The sequence below is a fragment of the Sitophilus oryzae genome, unplaced genomic scaffold (assembly GCF_002938485.1).
Source record: "Sitophilus oryzae breed Bouriz unplaced genomic scaffold, Soryzae_2.0 scaffold_1297_pilon_pilon, whole genome shotgun sequence".
In the NCBI taxonomy this organism is placed as follows: domain Eukaryota; kingdom Metazoa; phylum Arthropoda; class Insecta; order Coleoptera; family Curculionidae; genus Sitophilus; species Sitophilus oryzae.
This window is the reverse complement of record NW_022145945.1, coordinates 11,084,482-11,104,386: the sequence shown is the minus strand read 5'-3', so window position 1 is coordinate 11,104,386 and position 19,905 is coordinate 11,084,482. Positions and strand designations below refer to the sequence as shown.

Sequence of the window (19,905 nt, the reverse complement as noted above, 5' to 3'; positions counted from 1 at the left end):
TATTCCAATAAAAAATTAACTAGTATGATTATGTGTTATCTGTGCTAGTATTAGGAAACTGGAGTAAATACGGAGAATATTAATTCGTAAGATGAGCACTACAAAGTAATTTTTTAAAATTTGACCCATAAAGGGTGTAATTAGATAAAGGGGTGTAATTATACAAAAAAAATCTGTACCTACTAGGAGTATGAACTTTTGCACAGATGTGGCGCATTTGAACATTGATAAGCGATTTTTGGAAATGTATAGCCTAAGGGTAGTGAAACTGGGGGGTGAAATTTTGTGCAAAAAATGTTAGTTCTAGGAGTATGAAATTTTATACAGAGTTTCCTTAAGTGACGAAAGTGAGTACCTAGAAGCTAATTTTTGACATTCATCCCCTAGAAATAAGGGATGAAAATTTGTACAAAAGTTTGTTACAATCGGTTTTAGAAGTATGAAATTCTGCACACACGTTCCTTATGTAACGTAATTTAGCACTAAGTAGCACTTTTTGGAAATTCGCCCGTGTGAAGGGTGTGAAATGAGGGGTGAACGTTCTGAAACAATTCTGTTGAAGGAATATGAAAATTTGCACAGAGGTTCCTTATGTAGCGTAACTGAATAATTAGAGTGACTTTTGGAATTCATTCCTTAAGGGGGTAAAACTAGGGGTGAAGATTTGTATAATTTTTTATGTAAAATCCGTTCTAGAACTAGGAGTATGAAATTCTGTTCAGAGGTCCCTTAAATGATGAAAGTGAGTACCTAGAAGCGAATTTTAGGCATGCATCCCCTAAAAAATAAGGGATGAAAATTTGTACAAAAGTTTGTTACAATCGGTTTTAGAAGTATGAAATTCTGCACACACGTTCCTTATGTATCGTAATTTAGCACTGAGTAGCACTTTTTGGAAATTCGCCCTCTAAGGGTGTGAAATGAGGGGTGAACGTTCTGAAACAATTCTGTTGAAGGAATATGAAAATTTGCACAGAGGTTCCTTATGTAGCGTAACTGAATAATTAGAGTGATTTTTAGAATTCATTCCTTAAGGGAGTAAAACTAGGGGTGAAAATTTGTATAATTTTTTATGTAAAATCCGTTCTAGAACTAGGAGTATGAAATTCTGTTCAGAGGTCCCTTAAATGATGAAAGTGAGTACCTAGAAGCGAATTTTAGGCATGCATCCCCCAAAAAATAAGGGATGAAAATTTGTACAAAAATTTGTTAAAATCGGTTTTAGAAGTATGAATTTTGCAGACGTTCCTTATGTAACGTAATTTAGCACTAGGAAGCAATTTTTGGAAATTCGCCCTCTAAGGGTGTGAAATGAGGGGTTTGAACGTTTTGGAACAATAAATTCTGTTCAAGGAATATAGGAATTTGCACAGAAGTTTATTATGTAGCGTAATTGAATAATTAGAGCGATTTTTGGAATTCATTCAGGAAATAAAACTAAGGGTAAAAATTTGTATAATTTTTATGTAAAATCCGTTCTAGGACTAGGAGTATACAATTTTGTACAGAGGTCCCTTAAGTGATGAAAGTGAGTACCCAGAAGAAAATTTTGGACACCCAAAAAAATAAGCACTCCCTATAAAACAATTAAAATAAAAAAATTTCTCTAAAAAATAAAAAAAAAAGTTGGGGTGGACCACTCTTATCACTTAGGGGTATAACAAATATATAACAACCTAGGAATAGGTTGTGACCAAACCAAACCAAACCAGACCTACTGATATACATATAAAATTTTATCAAAATCGGTCTAGCCGTTTCGGAGATGGTTAACAAAAAATTAAAATATAACAACCCCTATTAAAAAATAGGGGATGATGGTGGAACGGTGAAAATTTAGGGTTATTTGTATTTTTTAATGCCAACTAAAAAAATAAAAACATTTTTTTCTTTTCAAAAAATAAAAAATGAGGGTGGGCTACCCTCTCGGCTACCCTTACCACATAAGGGTATAAAAAATAGATAACAACCTATTCTTAGACGTACTGAATATACATATAAAATTTTATCAAAATCGGTCAAGCCGTTTCGGGGATGGCAACAAAAAATTTAAAAAAACAACGGGTCTTGTGCAGAACAGGTCCCCACGAAATCGTGTTTTTTTTAATTTTTAATGTGGATCCCATAGTTAATGGAATGGTTTAAAAGAAAAAAATTGTTGGATGAACCACTTTTTCTACGAAAAAAAATAATTGAAAATTCCAAATTTTCACTACATTTCAATGCGAAAACTCCCTATTATAACCTTCATAAAGACAGTAAAATACAAGGTTATGCACAGTGTTGCCATACTCACCCTGTGTAAAATCGACGAAAACGTTCTACTTTATATTCATTTTTTTTACATTTAGTACGCACTTTAAGAACACGAAAAATTAAAAATATAATAAACGAGGCAAAAACAAAAACACTATAAAAATAAATTGACAATAAAATCATTACACAGTATTTAGCACAATTGTTTAAAAATATATTTTTCCCGGATTTGTTCAGTAAGATTCCGAAATCGATGTGATCTGCGTACTTCCAAACACTCCCCACCAACCTAACCTAACCAATGCATTAACACCCCCAAATAACCAGGCTAACCAATGCATTAACACCCTCCAAATAACCAGACTAACCAATGCATTACCACCCTCCAAATAACCAGAATATCTAACCTAACCTAACCAATGCATTAACACCCCCAAATAACCAGGCTAACCAATGCATTAACACCCTCCAAATCACCAGGCTAACCAATGCATTAACACCCTCCAAATAATCAGGCTAACCAATGCATTACCACCCTCCAAATAACCAGCCTATCTAACCTAACCTAACCAATGCATTAACACCCCCAAATAACCAGGCTAACCAATGCATTAACACCCTCCAAATAACCATGCTAACCAATGCATTACCACCCTCCAAATAACCAGGCTAACCAATGCATTAACACCCCCAAATAACCAGGCTAACCAATGCATTAACACCCTCCAAATAACCAGGCTAACCAATGCATTACCACCCTCCAAATAACCAGGCTAACCATTGCATTAACACCCTCCAAATAACCAGGCTAACCAATGCATTACCACCTTCCAAATAACCAGGCTAACCTAATTGAGCCTAATGACAAAACTTCATTGATTACGCGTCGAAAAACAGTATATATTAAAAAAACTTATATTTTCGTAGAACCTGAAAAATCCGCAAATTTTATTTCAGAAATTGCTTTAAAATAATCCACACTAACGAATAAGCTACTAGACAGTTCAATTTTTGTTGCACTAAAGTGATAACTTACCGTTTTAAGTCCCTCCACAACAACTTTATTTCAGAAGAAAATCATATAAAGTAATTTTATTGACAACGTCGCAAATTCTATGCGAAGGCCATAGATGACATACCGATGATCGATTAACTGTCAATCGAAAAAGTCATAAAATTGCTAGCTTGAGCTGATGTAAATAAATATATTTTCTTAATTTTTATGCTTACAAAGAAGATTCGTTACATTTTTGTGCTTAAATTAGATCATTCCACGTCTATATAAGGTAATAAAGTACTAATATGTGATGTTTTTACTGAATCCGTGTAGAAAATTTAACATATTTACTGTCCGTCGCCTGTACCTAAAATACGTTTTTTGCCGCTTTTTAAAGATAAAACACATTCATCCAACAATTTTTATGCTTAAAAATATTCAGTTTAAGATAATCTTGCAAAAAAATCCCAAAAAAGTGTTAAATGCGTGGGGACCTATTGTGCACCAGAGCCAAAAACAACCCCTATTAAAAAATAGGGGGATGATGGTAGAACGGTGAAAATTTTGGGTTCTTTGTATTTTTTAATGCAAATTAAAAAAACAAAAATATATTTTTTTTCAAAATATAAAAAAATGGGAATGGGCTACCCTTATCACTTAAGGGTATAAAAAATAGATAACAAACTATTTTCAGACCTACTCAATATACATAATAAAATTTCATCAAAATCGGCCAAGCCGTTTCGGAGATCGTAACAAAAAAACAACCCCTATTAGAAAATAGGGGATGATGGTAGAACGGTGAAAATTTAGAGTTTTTTGTATTTTTTAAGGCCAAATAAAAAAAATATTTTTTTTCCAAAAATAAAAAAATGAGGGTGGGCTACCCTCTCGGCTACCCTTATCACTTAAGGGTATAAGAATAGATAACAACCTATTCTTAGACGTACTGAATATACATATAAAATTTTATCAAAATCGGTCAAGCCGTTTCGGAGATGGTAACAAAAAATTAAAAAAACAACCCCTATTAAAAAATAGGGGATGAAGGTAGAACGGTGAAAATTTAGTGTTGTTTGTATTTTTTAATGCCAAATAAAAAAAAATAATTTTTTTTCGCAAAATAAAAAAATGGGGGTGGACTACCCTTATCACTTAAGGGTATAAAAATATATAACTGCCTATTCTCAGACCTACTGAATATATATAAAATATATAATATAAAATTTCATCAAAATCGGTTAAGCCGTTTCGGCGGAGTTCGGAGTTCGGTAACCAAAACTATAACACTGGAATTATATAAGATAATATTATATGTAAACTGGCGGAATGCGGAGAACGGAAAGACTGATTATAGCAATAGATAAAATTTAAAACTATAATTTAAAACTATTCAAGAAAGTACACACAAAACAAGGCAACGCCGCGCGTCTATTCGTTCAATTCCGAGCAAAATAGCGAGACGAGACTTCTAGGGTATTAAGATATTCTTTGCCTTCTACCAGTAGTCACAAGTCCGATTTGACCTCATCTGATGAAAATGCGAACGATACTTTGTCCAGTGAAGAAAATTTGGTTAAAGATCAATATTTTAAGTGGTCATATTCCTTACAAAAATTACAACCCAAGGAAAAAAATTAAAAAATATCTAACCAACTTCGAATTCCATTGCCTAAAATTGCCCAAATAGACTGGTGCATCAAACAGAACATTGATTTTGGACTTATTTCATCCGATAAGCCCGTAAACGTTGTTGATAAAAATAAGATCCGGCGTGAACTACAAAAAAGAGAAAATACGTGCAAGAAAGAGCAACCGAAGAAAGAAGAGATATTAAAGCTACCATATGATCGAAAAAAAAACGGCGTCCAGTTGGCTGGGAAATGACAATTGATGACATTTCCTATGTAAATTTACATATAAATTGACAGCGATCTTTATTTCATAGCCTTTTTATTCTCGATTCTGACGCCGTTTTTTCTCGATCATACGGTATTTACTTTGACGGCAGAAAGGATCAAACAATGACGCAAATAGAAGGTCGCCGGATTATTAAACAAGAAGAACACATAGCTTTGATAGAGAGCCAGAAGGAAAATATTTTGGTCACTTATCGATAAATTCGCCAGTTACTGCCTTAAACATAGCCAATAGTATATTGAATGAACGAAAATGCTGTTAACCCAAAAAATCTCAAAGCCATAGGTTGTGATGGCACCAACGTGAACAGTGGTTGGAAAAACGGAGTAATAAGAATTATTGAAGGTCAAATTGGAAAACCACTTCTGTGGGTAATTTGTTTGCTTCACTCTATTGAAGTGCCCTTACGTCACCTGCTCCAACACCTTGATGGACAAACGAAAGGACCAAACTCGTTTTCGGGTCCAATTGGTTCATTGCTGGCATCGTGTAACACCAAACCCATACAAAAGTTCCAGACAAAGATTTAAGCACAGATCAACAATATCTACATATATCAAATCTATTGTGCAATTACATGTCAAATCGACATGCAGCCACCTCCCCGTGGTGAGTTATGGGTTGACTAAATAATTTATTAAAATACAGTTTGGTTGTGTCACAAGTAATAATTATTTCTGTCAAGCAAAGAGCTGAAATTTAAATTTTGTTCCTTGGGGTGCCTCAAAACCTTGCAAAGAAATAAAATAATTATTCTAAAGTACTAGGAGCGCGGCTAAATATTAAAATATTATTTCCAACTTTTTTCCTCAATATAAGTAAGGTAGTATATTTCACTTTTACACTATTCCAGATCAAAATATTGTGGTTGAAAAAAAAATTTTTTTAGTGCCCCTGGGGCGAGGCTAAACTTTTTTTGAAAATTCTGAAAAAAAATTGCCTTAATCGTTTACCCATCCTACCACTTTTTTTTACTATGCCAACTCAGATTTCCACAAAAAAATTTTTTTGCGTTTTTCGAACCACCCTAATGTATATGTGCCGCTTTACGTTTAATATATCATTTCCTCCTCTTTTCAGCAATCTTTCACCTCAAACTGGCCCAGGGTTCTTTGGTTAGCCGTTGACCAAAAAGGTCTTCACCTTCTAGAACATAGATCCAGAAATACGCTGTGCACTTACGATTACAACAGCATAATGTCTTATTCTCCTGCACTAAACTGCCTCATGATCATCACCGGTAGCGATCACAAACAGAGCAAGGTCATCCTAACCACTGCTCAAGCGTTTCAAATAGCTACTCTCATCAGAGAATACATGGAGGTGCTTCACGAAAACATGGTAAGTTTCCTTAATATTGAGAAAGAAATATATCTTGGATTTTGGTAACTCGACCGGATTATTATGTCAAAATTTGAAAGTTCCCTAGATCATATATACTTACGTGGATAAGTAAATCACTATGAAAACTGTCGCAAACATATCAACGACTTCCATTTATTTTCTTTTTTTGTTGCCCACGCGGTGGTTCTATTCTATCTATCCTTGTCGACAACCTAGCGTCGACGCGCCAAATTTGAATATTAATTTTAAAAATTTAATTTGTAAAATGTTTATATTTGAACAATAAACTGAATATTTACTGCCACAAAAATTAATCTAACCAGATCTAGCCACCAAATCTAATCAGAAAGTATGCATGTGGCTTAATATAAGTAAAAGAACAACTGAATACTTTACTTGCCTATGAAAAGATAATTTGGGGACCTTTATATTAGAACTTTTACACACTAAACACTTTCTACTTTCTAGTCATTTTACGAGTATTTAGAAAGTCCAACGAAAAAAAAATAGAAATATAATTGCACAAACTTAAAATAATTAACTTCTCACTGAACACACTTGCATCCTTGGTAGAGATCTGCACGGGCCGGGTAGCCCGAACGGGCCTCAGGCCAGGCCGGGCCGGTTTCGCACTGTCAATAGGGGTCGGGCCTCGGGCCGGGCCGGTTCCGCACTTTAAATAAACACAACTTTGCTTCTGTACATGTCTTTGAGACTCCCTGTATTATAATAGGTGTTTTTAGGCTATGTTTATGTGAAATTGATAGATTGTCTGGAATCGACAAAGAACTAGTTGGAATAATTATAATTGAAAGGATTTTTGTAATTTTATTTTGATCATTTTATTTTAATGGTTTGGGCCGGGCCGGACTAGTTTAAGTTTTAACTTTTCACAAACTGGGCCGGGCTTACAAAACCTACTTCTCTTCTTGGGCCGGGCCGGGTCGGGCTACAAAAAACCGGCCCGTGCAGGTCACTAATCCTTGGCTATATAAAAGCGGTTGATAAAAGAGTAATTAATACAATTTTTAAAATAAAAAACCGAACCAAATCGCAACCCAACCAAAAACGCAAAAAACAAGCGTCGTTGCACAATGGAAATAAGATTAGGTCATAGATAAGTGAAACAAATTTAGATTGGAAAGTGCCCATAAGGACAATGTAAACACTATTTGGCGCTTATCTTGCAACAGTCGCGACCCAAAACTTTTAAAAATTTCGGAGCGGTTCGGCTTTTTCCGGAATTATATCGCCAAATATTGTTTATTCAAATTTATTATTATTTTCGTTTAATTTTATAAATAAAATACAATGTGTTGCATACAAGAAACTTTATTTTATATAAGGCTGAAATGTATGAAATACCTATGAAATATTGGAAACCGACGTTATGCCACGATCCACGATGGTTTTTGCAGTTCACAGTTCACAACACAGCTTTTTAAGTCTTTAATGCCGCTTTTTCACAATTATCACCGGTTGGAGTAAATAAAATTTGAATTAAACTCGCAAGATAGCAATATTACTTTGAAAATGGACGCTATAAACACTTTTCGGAATTTCTTTAATGAGAGCGGTTTAGATTTTGAAAGATTATTATGATTTTTGAAGATTCTGACTTTGACAAGAGAAAATTATTTCTGTTTTTGTTTGCCGTTGTTCTTAGCGACCGCTATAGCAGCGCCAGATCGCGTATAACGGTCGCGACCCAAAATAATTTCGCGACCTAAAATTTTTACGGGCTTTCGATTAGGTCATATATGATTATGTCAATATGATGACAATGAAAAGTTGGTTTCCATAACAATGTATAATTTGTACTTTCTAAACCGTACAAAATTGTGATTATTTTGGAAATACGTGCCACTTTTAATGCGCATGCGCAAAGTAAGGTCCTCGAGAAAGACGAACCTATTGAACGTTTCATAAGTGCAATAAAGAAGGTTTGAAAATGGCATTTCGTGATGTTGGAGACATATTTTTTAAAGCTAAATTTATGTCGTTGATTTATCCACGAAAGTATATATGATCTAGGGAAAGTTCTGTTTTTTTTGTTATTTCTAAAATTAGATTGTGATTATATAGAAAAAAAACCCTAAAACATTTGTAAATTAAATTTATAACTAAAACCAATATTTACGAAAATAGCTATTAACTAAAATATACATGACACCCTGTGCAAGATATTTTTTTCTGTTTTAGGTGGAATTAAGGAAAGTAGAACAGACTAGGAGCAGACCTGTGAGCGCTTTGCATGCGCATGCCCCGTTAGTACCACCTCAGCCAAGCTAGAAGAGGGTTACTTTCGCAGATGACGTCATAGGAACCAATTGCTACTGATCGCATAAATAAGTAGCGGAATTTCAGGTTTCTGGTAAATATTTCAGGACAAAAAGCTTCAAAATTCATAACTATTTATTGGTTTTGCATATAGCACTTTTCTGCAGTAAAGTCTATGTGATAAATTGAAAGAATAAATTGTTTGCATATTCAGTGATTACAACATTGAATAAAAAGACTAAGGAAGTAGCTTTTCAACAAAATTGGCGCGACCGCGGTGTTACTTTAGTATGGCTAACTTAAATTCTAGTTTATCAGTGGCGTTCTCATTTTATTTAAAACGTGTTAGAATGTAATATATTGTACATTCAATAATTTACTGGTAGATATAGGTTATATTTAACTATATTATTATATTATTTTACAACAGTCATTTACAAATAATAAATGGAAATACAATATGAGACAAAAAATGTCAGTGATGGCTATCAAATGAAAATCGCTGTTATTTTATTTGTAAAATTATATGGAGATGGTTATAGATGTTCATTTCCAAGCCAACTGGGCGCCGTTTTTTTTTGATCATACGGTAGTTGTTACTTCTAAAAAGTAACAGAACGTGTACCTTGAAAATGACTGGTGGCGCCACGCTATGAAATGTTATGCCACTCGAAACAGGTATAAATAAATCAGTTGTCTGAATCAGCGACATCGAGCAAGGGTTGAGATAACAACGCCGGGAATCAACTACTTTTTTCTTTTTTGCAACCAGTGAATGCTGCTTTTTTAGCTGTGTCAATCGATTGCCCTTAAGTGATGCTTGAGACAGTTCCAAAGAATAACATGTACGAATAAAGCAGTGATTTAACTAAGAAGCATTACGCAACGACCGATATAGCAGCGACAGGAAGCAACTGGTTTTTAAATTAATTATCTAAATTAATTTAAATTTTATCTTAATTATTTTTGACAACTAGTAAATAAATGCGAGAGTCATTATTAGGTAATTCTAAATCAACGTTTATTATTTGATTGACTGGTTTACTACTTAACATATATAATTACTTACTAGTAAAAAGTTGTCCAGTTATTTTTTCATGTTTTTTTTTTCTGGTAACTGTCACAAGTTGCACGAGTAACAAGTTCTGACACAATATCTTTCAATTCTTTTTTCTATTGGTACACTTTGTATAAAACAAATTATAAAATAAACAACAAATATCAAAATAAATTTAGAAAGGGCCAGCAAATTCGCTAAAATTCAAATCAAATTCGAAGCGTCAAGTGAAACGTCAAACAAAACTGATAAAAGGTGGTATTTCCATGATGTCAATTCCATCTCAATGCACTAATGTAAAAATAGTATTACACCCTTTCCTTAATCTCTTTTTTCAATGGACCACACTAATGTTTAAACTTAAAATATCAAATTATGTGTATTTTTTTATCTTCCTTTTTGTCGTGTAATATTTATAATCTCATCTGCGAAAACATAAAAAAGGACTTACCAGAGTTGTGTATCAAAGGCTGATGTTTTCTTAACATTTTAAGGAAATATATTTAAATAATATGTATATGTATATTAGATTAATATTTAGTGGAGAAATGTATTTTGATCTGAATTTTTAAAAAGTGGAAAAGGTGATATGAATATACTTTTAAATCAGGTCTCTTATTATAATACACGTGCTTATTAACAAGAGTCAAAAGATTTTAATATTTGTTATATAAACAAATTTTAAGGATTATTTAAAAAAAGTGTTAAAATAATTTATATAATAGTGATGCATTACTATTAATTGAAGATATGATATCTCAAAGATTTCATATTCGTTAATATTTGCTCTTCTATTTTCAATGCATACCTATTTGAAGTTTATAATAAGTAAAATTTGCACAGAATTTAAGAATTTCTAATAAGTCAGTGGAAAATATTTAGGGATTTTAAAATGAAGTATCCTGTGATCGAATGGAAGCGACGTCAAAATAGGGCGTAGAGCCGACATTTCTGTTTCAACTTTACTATACCTAACTCTGAAGTTCATCACTGAGTATCTCTTGTCTATTCTGAAGTTCTTAGACATTAACAGTGATAGATGTTCAATAGTTATTTGAAGTATTTGAAAAACATTAATTAACAATATAAAACAGGAGGAAATACAATTAACTACGATATGAAAAGAGGAAAATAGTTTACTGCAGCAGTGATAGATACGTATAGGAAAACTCCAGTTAAGCGTTTCTGCTAACTGTTACCATTTTCTTTCGAGCACATGATATAAAAACTATTTAAAGTAATATCTAAATTCTGTCCAACGAAATGATAGTAACAAATGTCTGTCATTTTAACTTCAGGTAAATTGTGATTTCTGTTATTTTTTGGATATGTCTAAATCTTCCCTGATTCTTTGCACAGACTATCGTAAGTACACCCAATGGAACTAATCAAAAGTAACGCTGATTTTTTATAAAAAATAACAGATATGAAATGGCATGAAAAGTATTAAAAAGAAACAAATTTTAAATATTTAATGTACAGTTTTGTTAGGGGTGTCACATGACATGTATATACAGTGTGTGATCGAAACGTCAAACTATAGTGTGTTTACTGCCTAATGTTGGCTTTGATATCTGTTAATAAGCCTATTAGAAAACTTAATGCGTATAATCTCTATTACTGATTAATAATAAGTTAGTAAGTAGTAGAAAATCAGCCAGAAAATAATATCAGTAATCCTAAAAATTTGAAATATGTATAGTGTGTTAAAGAAAACTTGACACATATAGGGAAAACACAATAAACTTGTTGCCCATAAGCATCGAACTTTCTCGAACACGCTGTATATGACTTGTGATTTAAAAATTTAAAGGATTTTTAGCGAATTTTAATAGGTAACGAATTACTTACAACCTTAAGATAAACAAACTCTCTTAAATCTGTATTACCATTATAACTAGCCATATACGGGGTGTCCAATATTAATTATACATAACAATAACTATCGATCTCGTTTTAGTACGAATATTACGCACTTTTATTAATAAATTATTTACACTGCCAAAATCAATACGATTCCGCATCGTGATAAAAACATTTATTAATCAGACACCCTGTATACATAGTAATAAGACTGAGTAACCATTTTTGTTTTGTTTTGAGCAGAGACTATATTATTGTCAAATGTTTATTTAATTTTAAACCTTACACAATCAAATTGTTTTTTTTTATTGATGGGAAAAATCGTATTATTTCAATAATCGCGAATTATCAGGTTTTGAGTGATTTTAAAAATAGGATTATAATTCGAATTCTAAATCACTCATATTATTATCAGTTCTCCAGAGTGCACTTGCAACGTCGCAAGGTCGTCATCCATAATTCATCACTCAGTTCTCATTATTCGAAATTCGACTAGCTTCTACGTCCCACTAGCCAACTCGCATAAACGATAATCGGTGGGATAATTCGCGTAGTGATGGGTTGTTATTTAACTATCTGTTATTTTATAACAATTATTTAGAAATAACATAACGCAACCGTTACTACTTCTAAAAAATAACAGATATAAAATAACGACACGTAGAGATCGACCGCTCGTTAAACAAAGTCGGCGCTCTGCACCACCACGAAATTCTATGCGGCTCGAAGCAATTCCAAAAAACAACTAGTATGGATGGAAAACATGTTATTTCGACAACCATCGATACAGGTGCAGGCGGAGAAATACAACGGACAACGGAGTGGGGAATGCGCTACGGCAAACGTAGCTGCATCGGTCGATGGTCGTGTTGGGCTTGCAACGACTTAAAAATAATAGGATATAAAAGAAGCAGCTTTTTTGAAACAGTTGCGGGCATAACGCCTGGCGGGCGAGATAACAGGAGTGGGAAAGTAACGCTGCTGCATCGGTCGATTGTCGATGGAGGCTCGCAACGGATTGGAGAATAACGTATAGAAAATAAGCAATCATTTTAGATACGTTGTTTTTTAACCTGTTACGAGCATAACTGGCGGCGGCGGCGGTCGAGATAATCGGAGTGGGAAAGTAACGCTGCTTCATCAGTCGATTGTCGATGGAGGTTCGAAACAGGTGGAGAACACATGTTCACATGCTGTCACAACCTGTTACAAGCATAACGGGCAGAAGTCGAGATATTATGGCGCTATATGTTTCAGTACTTAGTTATTAAGTTTCAGTTAGTTAGTTGTTTTTATTAATAACTTTAAATATATACTTTCATTGTTTTTGCTACATTTTAAAACTCTCCAAAGACAATTTTACTAACATTTACTTTAAGAAATTGTGAATGGTGCTTAGAAATTTAGTGATTAATTTATTTATTATAATAATGAGAAGTACCTTATACAGCGGTTTTCAAAATATAATTTTCGAATACAAACCAAAAAAGTCCATAAAAAAAAATATTATTTCTTATAATAAATAATTGTTTTTTATGTATATTTTTACATAATATTGTATATTATTTTGTAGCCCATTAAATAAATTATAATATCAGTTGAGTATTTATGAAATTAGATTGTTAGAAAAATTATGGGGGCGCAACAATTTTTTTTTAAAATTAAGGGGGGCAGGTACAAAAAGGTTGGAAACTAATTTAATTAATTATTTAGTAATATGTATATTTTTTTAAAGAAATGCTTTAGAAAAAAGAGTTTTGAGTTTTTCTAAATTTTCCCAGTCTTAAATTATTACAATAGTTGAAGGTTGTAAAGTAATAGTTTTGTATTTTTCACCACTGTCTAAGACTCTTACTGTTATAGATGGTAATAAGAATAAAAACACTACGTTAAGAAAAGACTGTTTAAAAGGTAGCAAACACATTGAGTATAATATTAATTTTAAATAATGTATATTTGTTGGTTTTGCTACGATTTAAAGCTCTTCAAAAAACAAATCTGCTATTCAGAGATTATGATACAACAAACAATGGATACTAAAAATACACTAAATAAAGATATTACTTTTCAACTACTAAAACAAGTATAAAGGCTAAATTATACAGACTTCAAATTATAATTATTTGGAATCGCACTAAGAAAAATTAATCTCTTGAAATACTATAATTAGATATTACCCTTGTTTGTCCCCGGATTGTCTTTATAAGAGGAAATAAAGAAACCTGTTATTTTTAAACTGTTATTTTAAGCTCTTTTTATAAATAACTGTAACAGTTTCAACTGTTATCTAAAAATAACAGTTTTGCCCACCACTAAATTCGCGTGCAATCTAAACAACAAAAAAAGCGACGGCCTTACCAATGGATCCACAGCTGCTCTTGCAAAATTGGCTATAGCTAGGCATTACTTTCCGCCGATCTTAAAACCGTTCATAGAATAATATGACAGCAAACGGCAATATTGTTGGGTATGCGAGTTGACTAGTGGGACGTAGAAGCTTTTGTCGTCATAGCCTCTGTACTTAAATTAAATTAAAACAGGTTAAACAAACACTCAAATTATTAATAGAGAATCGGGTTGTTTGTCTCTCTCTCTCAGTCTCTATTAGTTTCTCGATAACGATAAAGAAAGAGATTACCGAACAATCCCGCCGAAACATCGACTACTCGTATTGGTGTGTCATCGCAAACGATGCGATTATATTTTTCTATCATTCATTAAAAAAATTTGAATTATTATTTTTCGATAATCGGATATGCTGACGATTATTTTCATAATCGAATTATGAATGATTTTTAATTTGAATTATCCCATCACAATTTTTCTTTCAATTAAAGTTCCAATTATATTTATCATGAGAAAATGAAATAGACTAAAAAGTGTGTGGAAAAATATCAAAAACTTTCTATAGAGTAATAAGATTCTTTGATGATGTAGGGTTTTTACAATACCAGTATGATTGTATTGTATTGTATTTATTTAGTATTGGTCTAAACCAATCGTCATGACAAATGAAAGATTTATTTTTATCTACATTATATGTTAGGGTATCAGAAAAAAATTGTAATGAAAAATGAAATAACTTACATTGAAAAATTTTGCAGTTATCAAATTATGTGTTGATAAATCAGAAATATGTTTTATGGCCAAACTAAAACTTAATCCTAATATTTTCATTGATGATATCTAGGGGGGGTGGCGAGCCGTGGCTCCAGTAGTAGTGTGTCGACTGCTGTGCGAGAGATACTACGTTCGATCCCCAATCAGTACAGTCGCTTTATTTATTTAAATAAAAATATTTATTTTTCTAAATAGAGCGATCAGCGAGCCACCACCTCGGACCAGGAAGGCAATGGCAATTGAGTATGTTTGCCTTGTACAGCCTCTCAAATAGTACGTTCCGATTTGGCGATAAACTGTAGGTCCGTGTACTTGTGAAACACTGATGACTGATGACACACATCGCAAGTACATGTGAGAGGTAGCCTACGCTCTGTATAGGGTATGGCACTGTAAGAAGATCTCTAGCCAACAGTATAGCTCATTCATTTTTTTAATAACCTTACAAGAAATGCAAAATCATCAATTGTTTTTATTACAAATGACATTCTTTTACTTTACGAATAGGTACCCTATAATGCATGTTAATAATCTAATTTACAACAGCTGCTTTCTGTTTAAATAAACTGGATGAATATATGATTACATCTTTATGTTCTATTTATATGAATTGAAGGATTTTTCAATTGGGTACTTATTACTCAATACGAATTGTCATAATTGATGTTATTTTGGAATTAATTTCTTTTTGAACAATTTAAAAGAGTTGCTAACTAAACAGAAAGTAGCTAATATACCATGCAAAAAATTAACTGTGCTATTAAAAAAAAAGAGAGAATAAATATAAATATTAACTATTGTTCGACCATTATTATCTATTATAATATACAGAATGTTAAATGCAACCTAGTCAAATGTACATATTATTACATAATATAATAAAGTTTTATTATTGTACAGATGTTATATTATGTACGCACATTGTTTTTGTATTTTTTTTCTTCTCTTAGTATATATAACAATTTTTATATAGAATTTTTGTAATTTTATATTTGTCTTTTGTGATAACGTTTTTTAATTTGGATTTTAGAGCGCATTTAACGAGCAACGTTTCGAAAGCTGTTCACCTACCAAAGATAAATAAGTAACTGTTATAAGTAATAGAAGGAAATGTTACTTTGAGATGCGCTATTTCGAAATATTATATTTTTCTGTATACATATGCTTTTAAGGATTAATTTTTAATTTTATAAAGTGCTTATTTAATTTATGATTGTCTTGTGTCGATATATTTATATGATACATTATATATAAAGAATCAAAAAGTTAGCGTTTTATTTATATTGAAACCGGTTCACATTATGGAGGGTCTGAGGTAGAGGTCCTCTACCTCCATAATTCACATGCAACATAGGTATTTTTAATACTGTACGCAATTTTCAAACTAATTATAATTATATAAATCATATACAGCTATATGCCTACTGATAACTAGGTATTTATATTAAAATAGAAAACAAATTTCTTGCAGTATAGGCACAGATTATAATCTTTGTTTTTTCTTTATTGTTTTTCGTGGTTCCAATTTTCGGAATCAGGCACTAGTTAGGTGACTAGTTTGCGCACATAGCCCGCCCACTTATGGCCTCTAAAATTGCGCACAGCGCCTGACCGGCACAGTTATTAGAGAGATATCGGAAAACCGAATAGCGTCATGCAGTATTTACGCATACCTTATCATGGTTACGATATGCGCGAGTCAATTTTTAACGCAACGCCCGCTAATAATGTTACCGCCTGACGTAATTTGCGGATCAATTACACCAAGCGCTCTTTCTAAATAACCTCTGATAACGTTTAAAAATTGCTTAAATGGGCATGTGCGGGTATTTGACAACCGGAGCCGGCCGGCGAGATCTTTTATTTTAGGTTATGTTTGAATTGTTTTGAATTATTGCTTTAGTTTTATTAGGTAATGTGATATTTAAGTAGCTGGGATTAGTTTTAATTAAATAAATATGGCCCAAAATATGGATTCCACCTCTTCCAATACTAAAGAACCTATAAAGAGTCTTAGGTTTACAGCAGATGACGATTTAGCCCTTCTAATAGAATTTGTTGCTTGTTGCCTTAAACCCATTGACAGACGTTGAACAATAAAGCACTGGAAATAAGCACTTTAGCCCTTTTGTTTTAAAATACCTAGTAAACAAAACAATTTCAATGTTTTAAATTCAAATTTAGGTTAAGTTTAAATAGCGGACGCGATGCGATCAGAATTCTTTCCGATCCGATAACGCCGATAACTATAAATGAAGAGAGTTAATACCACCTCACGTAAAGGAAATAACACCTGGCCTTATTAACGTCCATGCACTACCGCGTCTACCGCCAAAATTCACGGTAGACTTGATAAGCAAGGACAGAAAGACAGTCAAAGCTGTAGTAGGTCTACTAACAGGGCTAAATAGGCATCTAAAGCTGATGGGATTGACAGACGAAGCTATGTGTAGGTTCTGCCAATCTGAAGAAGAAACGTCAGAACACATTTTATGTCGGTGTGACAGCCTGGCAAATATGCGGTTGCCGGTAATAGGCAATGATAGGCCATTGCCAAGGAGCTACATGGAGGGTTCAGTCTCCAAGTTGCTAAACTTTGTGAAAAGGATAGGACTGGAGAATGTAATCTAAGGATCAGAAGAGGACCACAATAGATCTGAGAAGGTCGCAGTGGACCAGGCCGAAAACCACCTCTAAGAATCTAATCTAATCTCTAACGTCCATGCACGCTATTCGGTTTAGCGATATCTCTCTATTACGCTGTTTATTGTTATTTTACGCGAGTTTATTTTTGCGCACAGGAAATTTAACTGGTTTGCACATCGTCATAAAAAACAATTTTCGTACCACGAATTAGGGACAAGATTTTTATCTGTATACTTATAGGATACCTAATCTGTGGTATAGGTATATAATAAAATTATATAAGGATTCTTGCCACTTAACTGCTGATATAGAAATTTAATTCTACGCTGTGTTTGTCATAATGTGGATCAACCTGCTCTCACTACCGGTTTCGGAACCCTACTCCATCATCAGGTGAGCTTGGGCAGATTCACAAAATGACAACCACAGCGCAGAGATAGTTAATTCCGACTTGTCGGAAAGTGTCGGTTAGATATTAAGTCCCGAACGGGAGATAGCGGCCTGCGTGCAATGGTAGTACTTTCGTACCACCGAGGCGCAACTATCGATAGTAAAAGGATGGTAAAAGGCTTTTTTTCAGGCGAGCCAAATTATAAAATAGAAAACAAATTTCTTGCAGTATAGGTATATAATAAAATTATATAAGGATTCTTGCCACTTAACTGCTGATATAGAAATTTAATTCTACGCTGTTTGTCATAATGTGGATCAACCTGCTCTCACTACCGGTTTGCTACCGGTTTCGGAGCCCTACTCGATCATTAGGTGAGCTTGGGCGGATCCACAAGATGACAACCACAGCGCAGAGATAGTTAATTCCGACTTGTTGGAAAGTGTCGGTTAGATATTAAGTCCCGAACGGATTAATGCAAAATATAGAGTATGTAAATCATAGTTTTGGTAATGATTTTTCTTTTTGTGAGCTAGAAACTGCGCTTAATCGAAAACGTAAAGATACTGCCCCAGGGCTGGATTGTGTCTCATTTTCTATGATTAGATACGCTCCTCTAAATTATAAAAAATATATATATATATATATATATATATATATATATATATATATATATATATATATATATATATATATATATATATATATATATATATATATATATATATTAGGTTTGTACAATAAAATTCTTAAAGGTTTAGAAGAGGTTCCAATTAGCTGGAAGACAGGTGTGGTCTGTCCTATCCCAAAACCAAACAAGTATGGAGAGAGCCTTTCGTCATATCGTCCCATTACACTTATGTCGTGTGTTGGGAAATTGATGGGGGATATGGTTAAGACAAGAATAGAATGGAAACTTGAACATAAACAGATTCTAAATAAACTACAGTTTGGATTTAGAAAGGGTAAAGGTATTAATGATAGTCTGACGATCCTATCTTCTATTGTTGGTAATGGGTTTTCTCAAGGAATTAAAACTATGATAGGGTTTTTAGACATGAAGGGCGCATACGATCATGTGAACGTGGATGTTCTCATGACCAAATTTATTGAGTTAGGTATACATCAGGATATTTGCATGTACATTAAAAATATACTTAGTAACAGAAGAATTTATGTCAATGATTTTCAGAAAAATCGGTTAGTAGGTCCAGGTTTTACAAATAAAGGATTAGCACAGGGTTTCCCTTTAGCGCCGTTATTATTTAATGTATATATAAATAATTTAAAAGATTTTATAAGTGATGGTGTGATTATGCTACAGTATGCTGATGGCATAGTATTGGCTATACAGGGCCATAATTTGAACATGATGGCAGATAAAATGAATGAGACCCTTGCTAACTTGGAAACGTGGTTACAAGAGACTGAAATATCTTTTTCACCTCTTAAGTCAGCATGTATGTTGTTTCAAAATAAAGCTGAAAATGGGATTCCAGTTGTAAGATTACATGATGTTATTATTCCATGGGTGGAGAAATTTAAATATTTGGGTGTAATTTTTGATAAAGGATATACCTGGAAAAATCAAGTTGAAATGATGTGTGCTAAAGCAATCAAGGGTACCAATGTAATGAAGTTTTTTGCAAAAACCTGGTGGGGCAGTCATCCCTTGTTGTTATACATCTTGGTGTTATTACATCCATCACTATGTTGAGCTTCTATAAGGCATATGTAAGATCGCTCTTGGACTTTGGTGGCATTATTTTGTACAAATGTCCTAAAACTTCACTTAATAAGTTGGACAAAGTGCAGTATCAAGCGCTCATATTATGCTTAGGTATGATACAAGGGTATGATGAAATCAAGTCCCATTAATGTTCTACTTTCGGAAGCAGCAGAATTCCCGTTGGATATTAGAAGATATATGCTGCCAACTAGATTTTTATTAAAGGCTTTTTATATACGTGATAATCCAGTTATTGAATACGAGACAAATGCATACACGGTATATAATCAGTATCATAATTT

General features: G+C 33.1%; 2 protein-coding genes across 4 annotated transcripts in view; both read left to right on the top strand.

The window, feature by feature from the left end:
* Positions 1-16,095, top strand: part of LOC115874783 (unconventional myosin-X) — a 170,061-nt gene extending 153,966 nt beyond the window's left edge. For all 3 annotated transcript variants that reach the window (XM_030890060.1, XM_030890059.1, XM_030890061.1), the window contains 3 exons: positions 6,254-6,514; positions 8,720-8,891; positions 15,033-16,095. In XM_030890060.1, coding sequence (XP_030745920.1) covers positions 6,254-6,514; positions 8,720-8,809 — 351 coding nt within the window. In that variant the 3' untranslated portion in view covers positions 8,810-8,891; positions 15,033-16,095. The remainder of the gene's footprint in view (positions 1-6,253; positions 6,515-8,719; positions 8,892-15,032) is intronic.
* A 2,668-nt stretch (positions 16,096-18,763) lies between these two features.
* Positions 18,764-19,591, top strand: LOC115874486. Its single transcript, XM_030889636.1, has one exon. The coding sequence runs from the start codon at positions 18,764-18,766 to the stop codon at positions 19,589-19,591; it is 828 nt and encodes a 275-aa protein (XP_030745496.1).
* Positions 19,592-19,905: the final 314 nt, after the last annotated feature.